The sequence below is a fragment of the Penicillium maclennaniae genome, assembly GCF_028827695.1.
Source record: "Penicillium maclennaniae strain IBT 15551 chromosome Unknown utg000007l:1.0-4884863.0:1.0-4888362.0, whole genome shotgun sequence".
Classification (NCBI taxonomy): Eukaryota; Fungi; Ascomycota; class Eurotiomycetes; order Eurotiales; family Aspergillaceae; genus Penicillium; species Penicillium maclennaniae.
Genome location: NW_026623219.1, coordinates 1,700,288 through 1,713,562, shown reverse-complemented (window position 1 = coordinate 1,713,562; position 13,275 = coordinate 1,700,288). Strand labels below are relative to the sequence as shown.

The 13,275-nt window shown below is 51.3% G+C and overlaps 6 protein-coding genes across 6 annotated transcripts; 3 read left to right on the top strand and 3 right to left on the bottom strand.

Moving 5' to 3' along the window:
* Window positions 1–396: 396 nt before the first annotated feature.
* On the bottom strand, window positions 397–1,587 carry N7477_007856 (electron transfer flavoprotein subunit alpha/FixB family protein; the record flags this gene model as incomplete). Its single annotated transcript, XM_056969519.1, has 3 exons — window positions 397–974; window positions 1,037–1,205; window positions 1,282–1,587. The coding sequence occupies 3 exons, from the start codon at window positions 1,585–1,587 to the stop codon at window positions 397–399; spliced, it is 1,053 nt and encodes a 350-aa protein (XP_056819551.1).
* A 383-nt stretch (window positions 1,588–1,970) lies between these two features.
* On the bottom strand, window positions 1,971–3,212 carry N7477_007855 (uncharacterized protein; the record flags this gene model as incomplete). Its single annotated transcript, XM_056969518.1, has 3 exons — window positions 1,971–2,782; window positions 2,821–3,091; window positions 3,144–3,212. 3 exons carry the CDS (start codon window positions 3,210–3,212, stop codon window positions 1,971–1,973), a joined length of 1,152 nt encoding a protein of 383 aa, XP_056819550.1.
* Window positions 3,213–6,388: 3,176 nt separating this feature from the next.
* Window positions 6,389–7,797, top strand: sun1 (SUN family protein UTH1; the record flags this gene model as incomplete). Its single annotated transcript, XM_056969517.1, has 2 exons — window positions 6,389–7,693; window positions 7,753–7,797. The coding sequence occupies 2 exons, from the start codon at window positions 6,389–6,391 to the stop codon at window positions 7,795–7,797; spliced, it is 1,350 nt and encodes a 449-aa protein (XP_056819549.1).
* A 1,566-nt stretch (window positions 7,798–9,363) lies between these two features.
* N7477_007853 (uncharacterized protein) lies at window positions 9,364–9,773 on the bottom strand (the record flags this gene model as incomplete). The annotated part of the gene is made up of 2 exons (XM_056969516.1): window positions 9,364–9,584; window positions 9,683–9,773. The coding sequence occupies 2 exons, from the start codon at window positions 9,771–9,773 to the stop codon at window positions 9,364–9,366; spliced, it is 312 nt and encodes a 103-aa protein (XP_056819548.1).
* Window positions 9,774–10,220: 447 nt separating this feature from the next.
* Window positions 10,221–11,821, top strand: fhdA (putative transcription factor Tos4; the record flags this gene model as incomplete). Its single annotated transcript, XM_056969515.1, has 3 exons — window positions 10,221–11,069; window positions 11,150–11,743; window positions 11,795–11,821. 3 exons carry the CDS (start codon window positions 10,221–10,223, stop codon window positions 11,819–11,821), a joined length of 1,470 nt encoding a protein of 489 aa, XP_056819547.1.
* Window positions 11,822–12,734: 913 nt separating this feature from the next.
* On the top strand, window positions 12,735–13,178 carry N7477_007851 (uncharacterized protein; the record flags this gene model as incomplete). The annotated part of the gene is made up of 1 exon (XM_056969514.1): window positions 12,735–13,178. The coding sequence occupies one exon, from the start codon at window positions 12,735–12,737 to the stop codon at window positions 13,176–13,178; it is 444 nt and encodes a 147-aa protein (XP_056819546.1).
* Between the last annotated feature and the right edge of the window lie 97 nt (window positions 13,179–13,275).

The window sequence follows — 13,275 nt, the reverse complement described above, 5'->3', positions numbered from 1 at the left end:
GGCGGGTCTGGAGTATCTGGCAATCGCACGGTGAACTTGTTCCCTCTCTGATTAAGACGCGCCGACGCGTGGTGACGCGCTAGTCCAATTTAGGCAATTCCATTCATAGTGCCCCAGGCTGAATCGTTCCATGTCCTTTTTCTGTGTCATTTTTCTGTGAAATGTACTTGGAGAATCAAAGGGACAGCTTCTATATTTAAGGATATTTATGGGTTCATGGGTTCATGTTGTGAGGTAGGTCTTTGTCATATTGCAGTGACTAGGCCTTTGCGGGCTCTAGTGCTCTCTAGTGGTATTCTGTACGGTTCAACAAAAAAGGAGACCTGGTCGGTAAGGTCATCGCAGAACGAAAAAAGAAAGAAAAAAAAAGACAATGGTCTGGAAAACACACGCAATTCAAGCGTTCTTGACCTTCTCAGTCAACTCGGGCACCTTCTCAAAGAGATCACCAACTAGGCCAACATCCGCAACCTGGAAGATAGGAGCCTCGGCATCCTTGTTGATAGCAGCAATAACCTTGCTATCCTTCATACCAGCCAAGTGCTGAATAGCACCGGAGATGCCAGCACACAAATAAAGCTGAGGTGCAACGTTCTTACCAGTCTGGCCGACCTGCAAACTGTTATCGGCAAAGCCACTGTCAACGGCAGCACGAGAAGCACCAATAGCAGCACCAAGCGAGTCAGCTAGCGGGAGCATGATGCGGTCGAACTCCTCCTTGGACTTCAGGCCACGGCCACCCGACACAACACGGGTTGCGGTGGCCAGGTCGGGACGCTCGGACTTGGCCAGCTCCTCGGACACCCACTCAGTCGTGGCGGGGACGTTAGAGTCAACGCCGTCTTCAATGGCGGCGGAACCGCCCTCGGTCTCGACGTCCTGGAATGCTGTACCGCGGACTGTGATAACCTTGATGTTGTCGGTTGACTGAACAGTCAAAATGGCGTTACCAGCGTAGATGGGACGGACAAAGGCTGCAGGGTGGTTAGCACCGACGCTGTCACATGTTAATTTCGTCGTCCCGGATTGTACGTACTGTCTTCGCTTTCAATTCCGGTAATGTCGGAGATCTGCTGAACGTCCAAGAGAGCGGCCACACGGGGCAGGAGGCTCTTGCCGAACGCAGAGTGGCCACCGACGATGTGGGTGTAATCGCCCTTCTTGATGTTCTCGACGAGGAGAGGGGCATAGTTCTCGGGAAGACCCTACACATCGGGAAACAATGAATGTTAGCAAAAGCTAGAGCTCGAGCTTCGCATGCAGTATTTATCATTTTCATACCTTCTCGTAGGCGTCATTCTCCACGGCAACGACCTTCTCGAGACCCTTAATCTTAGCAGCCTCGGCTGCAGAGCTACTCTTCACACCAGAGCCAGCCACAAAGGCCGTCACGGGGCCACCGAGTTTCTGTGCAGCTGCGATTGCGGAGAAGGAAGAGTTCTGTAGCTTACCGTCGCGCTGCTCTAGAACCGCGAGAGTCGAGAGGAGCCGAGCAAGCGCCGACGAAGCGGGCTGTCTGAGGGCTGTGGCAGGGGAAATCTGCGAGCGAGCAGCCCACAATACAGACTGTCTGGCGAGAGGAATCATGGCGACAACGAAACTATGGTGGAGAGGTCGTTACGCTCGAATATGCCGGGAAGTTGTTCTAGTGTGAGTCTCGGCGATCCGCGGTGATCTGAAGATGTGGTTATCGTCGGAGTGCCAAGACCCGCCCGCCCGAGGTCGGACTCGGCTAATGCAGGTATCATGTAGCCTGATCTTTGCGCCTTGGGATATGACGCTATGGAGATGCCTATTCTGGTGGATTCTACTCTTGTCTCTACTTTTACTTGATCACTCAGAACAGTGTGTAACAGAAATTTGAATAATGAGAACAGAATATAGTCATAATGAAAGACACGTGATATATTTTGTACGCCGAGGATACCTTTTACATGCAGAACATTAGGTAAAGATCAAATGAAACCAGATCATGAGGTGGACTTTCTCTTCTTCTTGCCAGCCTTGGATGTTTCGGGCTTGGCAGGCTCAGCATCCTCAAGGGCCTCAGCCTTGAGCTTCTGGAGCTTCTCTTTCCGTGCCGCAACCTCGGCGGAATCATCCTCCTCCTCAGCAGACTTTGTCTTCTTGGACTTCTTGCCCTCAATGGCCTTCTCCTCGCCGGTGGACTTGCGCTTCTTATTGGCAGCACCATTCTCGATGGCGGCGGTTTCAGCACCCTCTTCCAACACATCGGCATTATCAACCCACAACTCTTCGGACAGCCAAATGGGAAGGGCCGTGGTGTTGGCACCCTTGATGTGAATGTTCTTGATATTTCTCCAGCCCTTGGAAACAAACTTTTCAGTCATTCCCTTGACGACCGCGGCGACGTTCTCCGACAACTGCTCAGCAGTGAACTTGGAGGAGCCGATACGAATGGCAGTGCTGGTAGAGGGAGCGAGCTGAACGGGGGCACTGTGCAAGGCGCGCTCAATTTCCTTGGCAACAATCAGAGGAGCTGCAAACTCGGCGCGCTTCTCCTCCTTGTTGGTCTTTTTCTTAGGGTCCGCCTTGACTCGCTTGCCATCCACCTTCTCGATCTTCTGGATGCGAATGGGGATAGGACGCTTGCTGGACTTGTAGAATATCTTGCCGAGGGTAGGGACCAGGCGAGTGATGATGCGCTCATCGGCGAGAAAGACATCGTACTCGGCGAGCAATTGACGACGGCTCTCGAAGCTCTGATAGCGGGCCTTCAGCTTGCTGAAGCCGATGACCTTCTCAATGCGCGAGGAGAGTTCTTGGGGAAGGAAGCGTCCGCAACAATGTCCTTGACACTGCGCTGGGGATCAGCGGTGATAAGGCACACGCTGAGAGAAGGCGACGAGTTGAGGGAGTGGGGAAGGGTGATCTTGCCCGGCTTCAGGCGGTTCTTATCCACGACGTGTTTCTTGGTGGTGAGAATAAGCCAAATGGCCTCGTTGTTCACAGGGGTCTCTTCATCATCAGAGTCGTTGTCGCCGATCAGGGTCTTCTTGGTTGCGGACTTTTCCTTCGCTTCCTGATTAGACTTGATATGGCGCAGCAGCGCGGACGAGGCTTTGACAACCTTTAGACAATTAGCAAGTGCGCTGAGCCTTGAGGAGGGAATTGCGACAAACCTGGGGTGGGTCCAGCTGATACGGTGATCCAGTGGACACCTTAGAGGTGAGGGCAGTAGAGGATGGCATCTTGTCTGGTTGTAGACTCGACTCCGTTTTTTCGACGATGCTATCGAAGATAAAAAAAAAATCTCGGAAGGCGGTGACAATTTGCCAGGCTTGGCACATGGTTGTCTGGACCCCGTGTTTGAGCCTCAGGCAGCAATTGTACATCTTTTCCTTTACAAGCATATATGCTATGTGGCTGATTTACGAAGGATACTTAGAGAAATGAATGACTAAAGATGTTGTAGTACTTGACTAGGTGCGTTATCATCATTCAAGGAAAGCTCCATCAATGCGCAGTTTGGATACATATTTGCACCGAACATATTGGAAATCATAGAACCATCTCATCGAAATAAAAAGAGAAGAGTATATCCACAAAGACCAAAATTCGGCGCAAAGTCCTATCAACTGAAGACTAATAAATTTTGAACACAATGTTATCTTAGAAAGTCAACCCATTATACTCAAGTGCTGAACACACGCCTAGTCTGCTCACCTTAAAGACATTGTTTGCCTCAGGCTCCAACACGGGCGGCAATCGGCCCTGGCTTTCCTCGGGGCTCTGTCGTCGAAAGACTCATTGGAGATTGGTGCTTGTCGTACTATCTGCATCGCACTTCTAAGTTCGAAGGTATATACGAAGTGACAATTAGACATCTGCAAAGCCATGACCACTATGTCCCACTTAAGCTACCTTGTCGCTGGCATTGTTTCATATAACTGACGAGTGACTTACAAGCTCGTGCAAGGCGCCGTCGCCAAATGGGTCTGTTTCAGACCCTTGAAGTTACTGGGTAATCTGTTAAGGATCGTCTTTCTCAACAGGGCCGCACACGGCCCCAAACAAGCCACACAGGGTGCCAATGCAGCTTGGCCGCCAATTTATAGCGACTCGGAGCCACCGCTAGCACCATGACTGAGCCACGCCCAGTCAAGGCTCAGCTAAGAGTCAAATGACAAAGCCTTCAAGTAATATCCATGATTACAAATATGCTGCAAGACAGACTGCTCTTCAGGGTCTTTTGCAAGCTCTACACTGCAAGGATGCATATGGATGCGAGCTGTGAAGGCTAGCAATGCTCTGCGCGTCCAAACGGATGTCGCACGGAGAATTGGAGCAACCAAGTCTCGCAGTACAGTATTTTAATTTCACAATATGAAACTAAGCGCCGACTGTAGTGCGATCGTTTACTCCTACAAATGCAGACCGTGGCCCACAGAGACTCAGCGTCTGATTCTGAGCGGGGATTTTGGCCTGGTAGAGTACGTCAGCTATCACTAGTATGGGGTGCCACCCAAGCAGCGAGGATCCACGGCTTTGGACAAGTTCCCCAACTAGTTCGGCGGCGCCTCGCAAGGAGGAAGTCGAGCCGGAGGATAGAGAACTAAGAAGGTTGACAAGGTCTGGGAGAAACAACTGAAAGGGGGAGACCAGAGCAACACGATAGGCACCAGGATTCTGATATGACGACAGTACTGAGCCGGAGTTCGGATATGGATTAGAACCCATTTATGCTGGTATAGCCATAAATTACATTACTACTACGACTGCGACTGCCTGTATCTGCCCTTAATGTCAAGTTGTAATGCATAGTTTAACGGCCGATCTCACACAAGTACAGACAGGCCAGATGTAAATTCGGGATATGAAGGCGCACGAGCCCCAGCGTATGTAATGACTCAGGAGAATACGCCTAGTTGTATCGGACTAGAAACGGGGGAGCATGACGCGGACGATTAAGATTACTGCGGATCGACAACTCCTATGGGGTCCCTAGAGGCTTATCGCCCTTTGAAAGGCATCTACCGAGCGTGGGTAGATTGATGGGGGTTAAGTTGGCGAGCACGCGGGATCTGAAGAGGAACCAGGAGTCTGGAGAAGTGTCCTGTGTTAATTCAAACAGCCCTTCAAAGTCGTCATCCCCGTGGACCTTCATGGCTCCCAACGCACAGGGGCACCCTATCCCTTCCTAGCCTAGCTTAGAACAGTCCACGACAAGAAACTGAGTGAAAACTGGAAGGATGGGAAGCTGGGGACGCAGGCACTTTCCCCCTAACAGTTGAGACAGCAAAGGCCGGAGTCCCCTGCCAGGAGAGAGAGCAGCCCCTGGCGTGGGATCAACAGACGTGCAGATTTAGCCTTGCGGAGCAATACAGCAACACTCCGCAACGGTTGCTTGGCACGGGGGAGAAAGACTGAAAGTTTAATGGACGATGAAACACATCGTGGATAGGATTCAAAGAGGTAAGCGCTGAGCGGCAACCTGTATAGTGCGAGTGAGATGAGCGTAAGTATGGAAATCTTGACAATATGGGCACACGGAAATACCAATCGGTACCCATGGATACAGTGTACGCTGGGAATTCGGGAGCCATGGCCGGCCTTTGACTGGTGTGCCTGGCTCAATAGTGGAGATTATCTCCTGGCGCCTGGACATCAGCAGGATCTGATTGGCCTACCCCTGAAAATGGCAATTTCGGTAGCCAAGATGTGAAGGTAAACAACGAAAATTCATCATCCCAAGGCCCACGGTCTCTATTCTCATAGTATCCAGAAGTGGACGGGAGTTGGTACGGACTTCAATAGAAAACCGATAGAAAATGGATTCTACTTAGGATGCCAAGGCAGTTAGGCCCTTCGAGGCCGTCTTGGATCACTGCAAGAAAACACGGGGGTCCACCTCGGGGCTTTGTCTCACCCCTTTTTGCCGTTTTGTTCGTGCCTCTCGACAGTGGGGCGGTATCACCGTATGGTGGCCCGACTCCCTGCCACCCCCCTGGGGGGCTCCCTTCTTCTCTTCTTCTCCTTCTCTTCCTGTTTCCATCCTTGAAGTTTTCCCATCCGACCTGAGGGACTCGTCTCTCTACCACGTTCATTTACGGAAACCATCTGTCGCTCTCTTCGTCCCAATCTGTACAGCCCTTTCCAAAGCGCGCGACTGGCTTGCCGTTGATGTACGTGAAACCGCCCCCGATACACTCGACCCAATATGGAGCACAATGCGGAGGAGTTGCGATAGGCCTTGTCGCAGCAGCCTGGGACTCAATGCGCATAGAATCGTCAATAGATTCGAAAATCGAAGAGTCCCTGGGCTGCGATTGAAGGACACAGGGTAAAATGGTCATTCTGGCGATTGCAGTAACTGACGCTTCTACGACTCTACAGATTCACAAATTGACATCGATCTCCATTCACAATGAAGTTCACCAGCTCCGTTGCCGTTACCCTTGCCACGGCGGGCTCGCTGGCGGCCGCCCACGGCCATGGCCACGCCCACTTCCACAAGCGCGCCACCGAGACTGAGACTGTTGCCGTCCCCGGTCCTACCGTGTACGACTTCGTGGTCATGGATCCCAACGCTTCTGGATCTCCCGAAAAAATTAGCCTGAGTGAAGCCTGTGCTGGTCTCGCTGATCACAAGCTCGAATGGCTCGATGCTCCAATCCCCGCTGCTTGCCCGACCAGCTCCAGCGTGAGCTCCAGCTCCAGCTCTACCAGCACCAGCACCAGCACCAGCACTGTCACCCCTACCCCCACTGTTGCTGCCCAGGTCCTGCTTGAGACCGCAGCTGCTATCATCTCCAGCAGCTCGTCCTCCAGCTCCAGCTCCAGCACCAGCACCGTGGTGGCCGTCACCAGCTCGTCCTCCAGCTCTACCTACTCGGCGGCTGCGACCAGCTACTCCAGCTCCAGCTCCTCCACTGCTGCCGGTATTACCTCCGAATTCCCCGATGGAGAGCTCGACTGCTCTACTTTCCCCTCCGACTACGGCGCCGTTGCCCTGGACTACCTTGGCATTGGTGGCTGGTCGGGTATCCAGTACGTCACTCTGGTCGACGAGGTTATCAGCTCGATTGTTACCGCTGTCACTGGTGACTCCTGCACCAGCGGCTCCATGTGCTCATACGCCTGCCCCCCGGGATACCAAAAGTCCCAGTGGCCCTCTACCCAAGGTTCCACTGGCCAGTCTATTGGTGGTCTCGAGTGCAAGAATGGCAAGCTCTACCGCACCAACACCGAATACCAGCAAATCTGTATTGAGGGTACTGGCGGTGTTAACATCCGCAACGAGCTGTCTGAGCAGGTCGCTGTTTGCCGCACTGACTACCCCGGAACCGAGTCTGAGACTGTTCCGCTGCTTGCTGTTCCTGGTGCCTCCCACCCCTTGACCTGCCCCGACGGTGAGACCTACTTCAAGTGGGAAAACAAGACTACCTCTGCTCAGTACTACGTCAACAACAAGGGTGTCTCCGCTGAGAAGGGTTGCCAGTGGGGTGATGGCTCCGAGCCCATCGGTAACTGGGCTCCCATGAACTTCGGTGTTGGCTACTCTGCCGGCTCCACCTGGCTCTCTATGTTCAAGAACGAGCCTACCACCGATGCCAACCTTGACTTCAAGGTCAAGCTCGTTGGTGACGACCTCAGCGACAACTGCAGCTACGACGGCGCCGGTAACTTCTACAACAACGCCGGTAAGATCACCAGCGGCAACGGCTGTACGGTAAGTTTCACCACACGCTGTTCTATCTTGAGATCTACTGATCACCTTCCTCCTTACAGGTCAGCTCCAGCTCTGGCGACGCTTACTTCGTCTTCTACGACTAAGCGTCTCCTTTAATGCCCCCGCTTTCCGCCCCAAGAAAATACAAAGGTCCACGGACTTGGATGAGCTTTTTATCTTTTTTTCATTTGAACCCGCCATTGAAGGCCTGCCAAGGGCAAAACCCTCGGCTGGCCTTCGGTGCTGCTTCTGTCCATATCACGGTTTGTTACTTGACGGGTTGCTTTCTTCTGTGTATCTTAAATTTTATCTCGTGCTTGATGTGGGCCTTTGGGGAGGAAATTCAATCCTTGTTATTTTTTTTCTTTTCGCGGATATCCCTCAAACATTGAGGGTACTCTATGGCTAGATTTATCTCAGTACCTCAAGTGCAACCAATCTGAATATCAGATCTATCCATTGTGTTCTTTTTATCGGGATGGAGGAAATCGTCTCTTTCTTTCATTGGCGTGGTGTGACTGTTTGATTGCTGTCCTTAATGCAGTGCTTGTCAGGTTGATTTCGAGACAGCTGGTCTGTCTATCTCATCACCTGGTGCAACTTTCTGATAGGGACTCGACGTCCCTTGGCTTTCTCTACCTCGCTTTTCATTCTCATCTCCCTTGAATTATCCACGATGCCATGAATGCTCTTCTTACTGAAGCATCATGCCAAACGTGATATCATCGCTCCCAATCACCCTGCGGACGCGACTACGCACGCGAACCAGGAAACGGATCCACGGACCCCTGCAATCCTCTCTTGGCACCCAGCACGATCACTGGTGCATGGGTTCAACACGATCGCACCAGTCTGGGGAACGACGAGCTATGATATTTCCACAGTAACCTAAATACCCTAATGATCTCATTAGCAATGTGATCCATCCGAAATGGGCTTGGCAATGGCCAGACCTGCCCCAGGCGTCGTACATGCGCCATTGCATCATTGCCGTACATGATGTACAAGATTGACCATATGAATTTGCTTCTTCGAAGATTTTCAAATGTTTCATACTACGTGAGGTACCTATGTTAGCTCTGTGGGCGGCGTGAAATAAACCCGCCCTAGGTCCTATTGAACTTAACTCGGATGCCCCTCACCGGAGGGGTTGTGCGGAAAGAACGAGCAAAGTTCGACACAATTCTTGCGCAGATATTTGACGTCTGTGATCTGCGAGGAATAGATTCTTTAGCTTACCAGCGACCGGACTCAATGTTCTCAAATATTTATGGAGGGATATTCGTCCTCTGGAGGACTGGAGCGGGAAGTAAATTCTTGTAATTCAGACGCTTCCTGTTCTACCAATCAAGACCCTTCAAGTAAGCGAACAGGGGCTAATTATGGAGAGCCATGAAAGATGAAAGGAACCAGAGCTGCGTCAAAGTGTTATCAGAAGTGGTCACATCAAAACTTGGCTAGCCTGCATGGTATCTTGACGGTCTTTACCACCATCGTGTTGAAAGTTTCAACGCGATGAAAGATAGTTTTTACTTGGCGCGAGAACGACATCAAACCTCTTATATCAATCTCCATTCAATTTCGGGTGAGAAACAGTCTTACAGCTCTACCAGATTTCACTTAATTGTATTTTTTCCACTTGTCCGTCGCGGTTGAAATGGGCGTAACGGTCACCGCGCGCCCGCGTTGAGCCCCGCAGAGCAGAATTTGACAGGCGTGTCGAAATTGGCGTAAAAGTTTTGCCAACCAGACCGGAAACCGGCCTCCTTGTTCTGGCCTTGTACGAATAGGGTAAAATTGGTTCGCTCATCATTTCTATAGCCGAAGCTTTCGTTGATGTTTACGCTTGCCTTGGAGTGCTCACCAGGCATCACAACATAGTTCAGTGAGGCTAATAATGGCATATTACCTTATATAGAAGTCAATCAGTACCGCAGATGACATTCACGACTACCAGACATACTCAGAGGAGACTGTCATACTGCATACTCCGACTCGCGTGCGGCCATGATCCACCGACACGTGACTTCAGACGCGACCGCGCTTTGTCAGATCTCGAGTATAGAAACGACAGCTCCATGATATGGTCATATACAGTGTAAGTCATTGCACTTTGCAAATTTGAGACTAAAAATCGTAATCATCGACTCCCGTAACAGCTTGCGAGAGGTCAATTGGGTTCGTGAGAGGATAGTGGAGCCCGTGAACCCTCGTCGGCGCCTATCGAACGCGTCTCGGGCTGTAAGCGTGCATTTCCGCGCAGGGCGAACGAGACGCTCCGCCCCAGGGAATTCCACCACCACACACCTTCTTCACCTTTTCCTTCCCAGGCCTGTCCTTCCTTTTCCCCTCCAATTTCTCCATCCATTCTATTCTTCTCTTGAGAAGAGGTTTTGGTCCTCATCTACACGTTTTCATCCTCTTTTTGTTTTCTAGCGGGAACACACGACGCGAGTCCCTTGAGCTCGACTCAAGTCCTCGCTCACCAAAAAAAGGAGCTCGTGCGGATTCGGCACAATTTTGGATCATGGATTCCTCACCGTCCAGAAGCTCGCTGGGCCCAGCGGCCGGTGTCAAGCGGCCTGCTGCCCTGTTGCCTGCATTTGAACCCTTGAGCTCGTCGCCCTCTCTCCCGAGACCCCAGAAGCGTGTTGCACGCGAACCCGCCGTGTCGACCTACCCTACACCGGTCCCAACCTCCTCGACTCATATTATGTCCTCCTCGCCGCCCGGTATCTCTGCCTCTCGCCCGTCGGCGCGTCGTACCTTCTCTGCCGCGCCCGAACGTGCTCCATTGTCCGCCGTCCCTACACTCATGCTGCCTGAGAACGGTGAACCCCTGCTCATGGGACGCTCAAGTGCTTCATGCCAGCACCAGCTAGCTGCTAGCCGTATGATCTCTCGTGTTCATGTGAAGGCCACGTACAAGCCGGCACCGAATCCCTTCGACCGGGATAGGGTTGAGATCATGTGCATGGGTTGGAATGGAATCAAGATCCACTGTCAAGGCAAAAAGTATGACTTGGCCAAGGGAAAGACTTTTACGTCAGATATCAAGGATGCGGACATTATGATTGACGTACACGAGGCTCGTGTTTTGGTGCAATGGCCTCGCACTGAGAATGATAGAAAAGATTGTCCGTCCACGGACTCTGAACAAACTTGGGATGAAACTACCCCTACCCAGAAGCGCACCATGAGAGTACTTCAGGACAGCCCATTTGTTGAGGGCCAGCGTTTGGCTTCCCCTGTCTCGCCGTCGCCTGCCGTTCAACGTGCTATCCCTCCATCCTCGCCCATCTTTACCCCCTCCCGTGCCCGTGCTCCAGTTGTTGTTTATGAAGATGAAGGCTCTCCTTTGAAACGCCACAATACCGTTGGTGGCATGACTTCTCACAGCGCTCGTCGAGCCGCTGCCCTTCTCCAGAGCTCTCAATCCAGCGATCTCAGCTTTAGACCCGAGACGAGTCAGATAATGACGAGGAGAATGACCCTATCATCCATTCTTTCGGTCCATTTGGTGAGAACTTGCTTCCTCGTATGGCTTCTTTCCATGCCGGTGATTCTCCCGTTCGCCCGGTCCGCTCACCACGCCTGCTGCCCGCCCAGCCCCTTCAGCCTACCCAGTCTCTACGGCAGCCATCCACAACCCAGGATGAGAAGGAAGGTGATGACCAAACACCGACAAAGGATCGGTCCCAGCCCGAAAACGAAAGCTTCGAGCGTGTACGCAATCATGCTGTGAATCAGCTTGCTTTCTCCCGTCTATCCTCGACTCCCTTCTCGACCATCCTCAACAATCTTCCCCCGTCCTTTTGGAGATCAAATACACACAACCTCTCCGGCCCAGCCCGGGCTGAAATTCGCTACATTCTTGAAAACACAAGTTGCATCGGCAAGGTTGCTCGTGAAGGCAAAGATGCTGCTGGCAAACCGCTCGAGAGCGAGTACTACTACATCCCTGACTATGACGATGATGATATGCGCCGTGAGACGGTCGTAAATAACCTGAGGAAGCCCGGTCTGCGTAATTGCCGCAAGCAGCACAAGGTATGCTTCCCTGATCTCACTCCAGACCCAATCATAGCTAATCCATACCAGCAATACTTCTGGCGTAAGCCAAAATGAAAGCCTGGCTCCAACTCATCCCTACAAACTTCGGCCCTTCCATATCCCAATGAACCGGCTCTCAGTACATATTTACAGTTGTTTAAGTCACCCCGACAGGCACGGTGACTCGCATAGCGTGGCGTGAGGCATACCCTGATTTTAATCTTTTTTTTTTCTTTTTCTTATTTTCCAACTTTCCTCTGGTTCCAGCATGGAGATGTACGATGTGTGGTCCTTGTTTCTCGTTAGTTTGTTCCCTTGGAACGTGAGCTTGATAGACGATCCTTTTATGGACTCGATGGCCTTATCCTCGTTTTGCCATTTGCTGGCCTACACCAATGGTCCCATTGACACTTCGCCAGAAACAATTGTTCTTCATGTGCATTGTCTGGTATACCAGGCAACTGGGTTGATGTGAATCATGTATCTTATCCTTCCTTTTTGTTCTTGTTTGCTGCGGCCTTGGTTGAGGGCTCAACGCTGTTATGACTTGTACGCTAGCTTGTTGAATTTTAAAAGTCCTAGTCCATGATTTGTTCTTTATTTTGAGTGGTTGGTGTCCTTGAATGAAGTCCTGTAAACTGAAGCTGTTTAATAATGAAGTAGGGATTGGGTAATTTCACAGAATTTGAATTGCGTCACAAATAAGCTGTTTAACGGCGAATTGCTCCAAATTGTTTGTATTCAAATATTACGGCCCGGTTTTACTGCGGGGTTTGTGTTCAGGGTACCTTGAATCGCTTCGTGGTAGCGACCATCAAGTACTATTTGCGGACTAGGAATACAATCTCACAATGATCGGCCAGCAGGTCCTACCTAGGCCACAAGACATCTGCTGGGCCGCATTCAATTTGCCTTCAAGATTGCCTATACTCAGTTAATCCATAGCAAGTCACCATGTACCGAGGGTACCTTAGCTTTTCATGTCATCATGTCTACACCGTCACCAAACTCGCCACTTGGAAGGATCAAACCCCGCATCAACGCCAGATCAAACTTCTCCTGTAAATTTTTCTTCACGGTCTATGACTACAGTGTTCGTTTGATTGAAACCAAATTTGCAAATATTCCAAGCTCGAAGCTCCAAGCACCGAGCACCAAACACCAAGCACCAAGCACTATGCAGTCCACTAGCCCTCAGGGTCCCTTCCCTGATCGTTCTCGAGAGCAAACAACCCTTCCGCTCGAGCACGAACCTCATGATAGCCATAAGCCACAGGGCGCCAAAGATGACATTGTGCCCGAGCATAACTGGACACCACGACTCGATCGCCGGCAGAGTTGGAGTGCGCAGGACCAGAAGCATCAGATGCAGGAAAGATTCATGCAAGTTGAACAGGGTCGGGAGTCTGGGTTTAGTGAGACAGAACACTAAATGGGAGTGTTGGTCAAGAACGAGGAGAGCAAGTGATCGAGCAACAGGCACGTTGTATTAGTAGTCGAGTTCAAAATAACACATCGAGCTCACAAGA